Source organism: Microtus ochrogaster, linkage group LG9 (assembly GCF_000317375.1).
Source record: "Microtus ochrogaster isolate Prairie Vole_2 linkage group LG9, MicOch1.0, whole genome shotgun sequence".
Classification (NCBI taxonomy): domain Eukaryota; kingdom Metazoa; phylum Chordata; class Mammalia; order Rodentia; family Cricetidae; genus Microtus; species Microtus ochrogaster.
Window position 1 is genome coordinate 863981 of NC_022034.1, and position 5493 is coordinate 869473.

The window sequence follows — 5493 nt, forward strand, 5'->3', positions numbered from 1 at the left end:
ATATATATATATATATATCAATGTTTTATCTTAACAAGAAGCAGGGATTGTCTGAATTGACTTGTATCAAAGTTGTCATAATCTACTGCTTTTATTGAAAACCTTTTATTCAGGAAAGGATCATGCTTTTAAATGTAAATTTTCCCTCGTGTAAAAATTCACCACTTCATCCTTGAGATTGTCACCAATAAAATCATTTAGAAAGTGCATATGAACAATATGTTGTTATGTTCCATAGTAGTGAGAAATTATCTGATACTTAATATATTCCAAAAATCTATGCATTCTTGTAATTATTAACTATTAATTTCAAATGTGTGTTCTAAATTTAGTTCATAAAAATAATACTAGACACATGTCTGTTCTAAAGCCAATAAAATTCAACAATGAATTGAGAGAAATGAAACTTATTTCATGTATTCATAATCAAGTCAAATGGGCTCTTTAATAAAAATTAAATAATGTATGCATGATTTTAAAGTAGCTACATATTTTATTTAAGATTTATTTTTTTTCTTCAATCTCCTTGGGAGAAAACAAAACATTGAACTTTGGTCTTTGAAAGCAGGCCAAGTAATCTTGCTAGAAAATTGATCCCTGAGGAAGATCACGTGGTAGATGATGCTCAGGGCCCCGATGCTGGCACAGAGAAAAGTCCTGTACTACTCTGCTTACATTCACAGTAGTTCCCTGCAATGTTCTTAAATCAAATCTGCCTGAGAAAATTTCCCTTTTGTAGAGACCCAAGAATAATTTCCAGGGTGACTTAACTCTATATTATAAGAATGTTTGGGGAAATAAATGAAAGCATTGATCGCTTGCTAAATAAATTCTGCAGAAATGTTCATGTCATTAAATGGATTTCATATATTCCTTGTGAGAAATATTGACAACTAGCATCATTTTACATGCATGATATTAATAGGTTTATTCATTTACTTTGGTTGGTGTTGTTTTCCATTCACAAACTTTGGCTCACAGTAAGTATTCTTAAAATTGGCAAAGTTTAGATCTGTTAGGATGAAATAAGGGATCTATGGAAGAACCAAGAAGGCTCCTAGCATTTATGCCTCATCCAAGTAAATATCAAGTTATGTGCAGAACAACAGAGTTGATAGAGTAGAAGTCTCTGAATGATGAATGTAATTTTAGAAGATACTTGCTGATGCATTGACAGGAAGAGAAAGCATGCCATCTCCATTCGCGTTTAAACATTTTCAAGTGTCTTATATACATCTATAAAGAGTAAAATCTAAAAAATAAACAAAAGATAATATATAAGTTATTTTCTCCTTTTATTATATCTAGTAAGTAATCAGAGTTTAATGACTAGCCTTGTACCAGACGCACTATCAATATTCATGCTCCTCTGAGCAAAACTTTACAGAAAACAAAAACAGGCAACATCAACAAATTGAGTTCTGACAAGTAACTTGATTTTTGCTAGATTCTTCAATTAAAATGAATGCATACCAATACAACCTTTAAAATATTCTAAAATAATCAAGGTACTATTAAAGGAAATACTACCATGATAATTGAAAAAAACAGTATGCCTTTTATCATATTCTAGCCAAATATAAGTTGTTACCTATATCTACCTGTCAATTTTACTTTATCCTTATGCTGTAAAAGAAACATCAACATTAAGCCAACCGAAGTTATAACAATACTATCACGTACATTTAAACAAAACTCTTTTTAACATTGTACAAGCTGAGACCACCTTTTATTTATTATCTGTTTTAGGGTCGTTCACTATGTATGCTTGGAATTACCCAAATGAGACTGACTTCATCCTCATGGGACTGACAGATTCCAAGGAGATGGAGCTACCCCTTGCTGTGCTGTTTCTCCTGATATACCTGTTCACTGTGCTGGGGAACATAGGCATGATGCTGATCATTCACCTCGATGCCCAGCTTCACACACCAATGTATTTCTTCCTAAGCCACCTGTCTTTCCTTGACCTCAGTTATTCAACTACCATCACACCTAAAACCTTAGAGAACCTGCTGACTTCCACCAAGATTATTTCCTTTGCTGGCTGCCTTACTCAGATGTATGTTTTTGTCCTCTTAGCTGCTGCTGAGTGTTTTCTTCTTGCGTCAATGGCCTACGATAGGTATGTAGCTATCTGCAACCCTCTACAATACCCAGTTGTCATGTCCACAAGAGTCTGCAGTGCCCTTGTTACTGCCTCGTATATGATTGGAACTATAGACTCCACTGTTAATATGCTTTTTATGAGCACCATCCACTTCTGCAGATCCAAAGTAATCCGTCACTTTTTTTGTGACACATCCCCAATTTTAGCACTGTCTTGCAATGACACACATAACACTGAACTTATGATAGTCATTTTTTCTAGCTTCACCTTAATGGTGTCTCTTATTACAATATCTGCATCTTATGTGTCCATTCTCTGTACTATTTTGAAGATCAATTCCACTTCAGGAAAGCATAAAGCCTTCTCCACCTGTGCCTCTCATCTCCTGGGAGTCACTATCTTTTATGGGACTTTAATCTTTACTTATATGAAACCAAGTAAGTCCTACTCACTGGGAAAGGATCAAGTAGCTTCTGTGTTTTACACCATTGTGATCCCTATGCTGAACCCACTCATTTATAGTCTCAGAAACAAAGAAGTGAAAAGTGCTGTCATTAGAGTTATCAAGAAGAGAGAAAACTCAAGGCAGATAATTTCACACTGGTGCTAAGTAACTGATCTATTGTTTCTTTTTCATATTAAGATCTCCTTTGCTTTGTCACTGTAAGAAAAATGACACTGACAGCCAAATTGTCATGTATATTTAGCTTCCTTTACACAAACACTATTTTGGCCATTTTCAGGATTGTGTTTTCCAAACTCTATCTTCAGGAAACATATTAGTCATGGTTAAAATAAGTATGTGTTTTTGAAGGCATGTAGGGTAGAAATTAATAGAATAAATATGTAATCCTTAAAAATAAACTTAATGTACTAAATTTTATTTATACCATGGAAAAGATAACTTTGAGAAAATATCAATAGAATTTGAATCATTCTTGTATATTATATTAACTAGCTGTCTAGGAAATAAATAATGATTCTCTGAATGTTTAATCCTCATTTTCATCAGCTTCTGAATATACATAGTAACTTTACATGCATGCGATGGAACAATAGATGAAATATGTTCAAATATAAGCATAGTAAATACGATATTATTAATTATCATTAATACTTACTTTTTAATATTTTATCATCATAATGTCCTTTCCTGAAGAATATCCATTATTTGCAAATAATTTTCAATTAGCTCAGGAAAACACAATTAAATGAGAAGGAATACAGTCAGTAATTTTGGAACACTGATTTTGTAACATACATTCCATTGTAAATTTGTTAGGTGTTGTTTATGCTCACTGAAGTTGCCTTTGAAAGTGTTGTAAGACTGTCTCATTTCAGAGACAAACATGTTTGTCTCAATGTATTTGCCAAGATCCCTAAGATAGTCTTGCTCTCCTAACACTGCAACATGGATGGACGAGAATAGTAAATAGTCACATTGTGTCCTTTTCCATTTCCAACAGACTTTACTCCTGCTCTTACCATGAAAGAAATGTGCCTGTAGTTGTAAAAGGAAGCTAAAAGCTGATCCATGGAAAGAAAACTCCATATAACAAACAAAAAAATATTGCAGCACAAAAAACTGTAGTATGTTTTGTTTTCTAATTAATGTTGCCAAGGCAGCATTCAATAGTCATTTATATGTGTGTGTCTCTCTGTGTGTGTATTATTTACATTCAAATTGGAGACTAAGAAATAGCAAAAAAGCCCTAACTAATTAAATTACAATTTCATTAACAAACTTCCTCTTTTTTTGATTTGTTTGGTTTTGCCTTTTTATTTCTTTGTTATTATTTATACTCTGAGAATTTTATACAACACATTTTATCATCTGTATGTTTCCAAAACTCCTCCTAGAGCCTACCTTTTCCTTTTCACCAAGGTTGGTGTTCCTGTTGTTTCTTAAAACAAAGCAAATGAAAATAAAAAATCTAAGAAGCTGTTCACAAATTACACATACTGACAGAGGGAAAACGAGTTTTCTTAAGTGGAATGAGACTAAGTGAATCCAACACACTACATGCAGGTAGGCCCCATGTAAAAGAGCAGATGTAATTTGTGTTTTGATACAGTGTTCCTTTAGGTGAGGGTGGCCTCACCTGCTTTGCCAACATGACCTTGGAATCCTGATATTCAGTCCTTAATCTTCCAAATACTGGGTTTGCAGGCTTCTGTAATCATATACAGTTGGCCAAACTAAGTCTTGATAATCTTATTGATTACAGTATCATCATATCTACCTAATTTTATCCATTTTGAGCTTATGTTGATTTGTCCTGTAGAATAAATTTGGACTCTGTTTTATAACTTCTTAACAAAAGATATAAATCTTTTAATCACATATGGAGTAACTCCCCAATCTTATAATTGACAATCAGTAAAATATGACCTCCTTGCCCCTAAGCTCATTCAATAAAAGAGTCATGCTATGTGGCTTTGATTACATGAGGTCCTATGTTAGTCCAAATATTTATTAAATTTGTACATTTTATTTCTTTATTGAATATTTATTGAATATTGTTTTACAGAAATAATTAAAAAATATTTTTTCTCTTTTGTTAATGAAATTACCCTTCCTTAGTGTATTTGAAGTGATATCTGATGACATCCCTCTATTGTGATTCATTTCTATTTTACAGAAGATATTAGGAGCATTATTTTATGTTTTTCCATAATATTTTGTTTTATTTTAGTGTAATTAAGTAGTGACCATAATAATTATTCTTCCAGCTCAGTGAAGCATCTCATTAATTGTATTTTAATTGTATTTAGTGGACCTCTGATACTGATGAGTCTGCTTCATACAGAGAATAAGTAGCGCGATCACCATTAAACTACCAGTTCCAAAATGCCTCATATTTTAATTCTAGCATATGACATTAGTCCTAATCCCAGTTACATCATATAACATTCATGCACATGATCATCAGGCAGTCTACAAATTTATTTCTGGTTTCCATGAAATGAAACATGAAATAAATATTAAAAACAGCAGATACAGAGACGTCTATGTTAATGTCAAATATTCTCTAGAGCTGCTGAAAAGAGCCAGTGTGAATTTCACAGAAATGTATTAGATGCCTCAAATATATATACACAAGCACTTTCTTACACACAGAGAAGTGAACCTTGTAGTAATAGGAGCGGTGGGGCTATGTCCTGCCACCCAGCTAGCTTTACCCGAAATAATTACACGGAAACTGTATTCTTTTAAATACTGCCTGGCCCATTAGTTCCAGCCTCTTATTGGCTAGCTCTTACATATTGATCTAACCCATTTCTAATATTCTATGTAGCACCACGAGCTGGTTTACCAGGAAAGATCTTAACCTGAGTCTGTCTGGAGTGGGAGAATCATGGCAACTCCCTGATTCGGCTTC

At 33.2% G+C, this 5493-nt stretch overlaps 1 protein-coding gene across 1 annotated transcript; it reads left to right on the forward strand.

Moving 5' to 3' along the window:
- The first annotated feature begins 1760 nt into the window (after window positions 1–1760).
- On the forward strand, window positions 1761–2720 carry LOC101991769 (olfactory receptor 8H1-like). Its single transcript, XM_005363287.1, has one exon. It carries the CDS (start codon window positions 1761–1763, stop codon window positions 2718–2720), a length of 960 nt encoding a protein of 319 aa, XP_005363344.1.
- Window positions 2721–5493: the final 2773 nt, after the last annotated feature.

Coding starts and splice junctions, on each gene's coding strand:
- LOC101991769 (XM_005363287.1), top strand. CDS start 1,761: ATGTATGCTTGGAATTACCCAAATGAGACTGACTTCATCCTCATGGGA.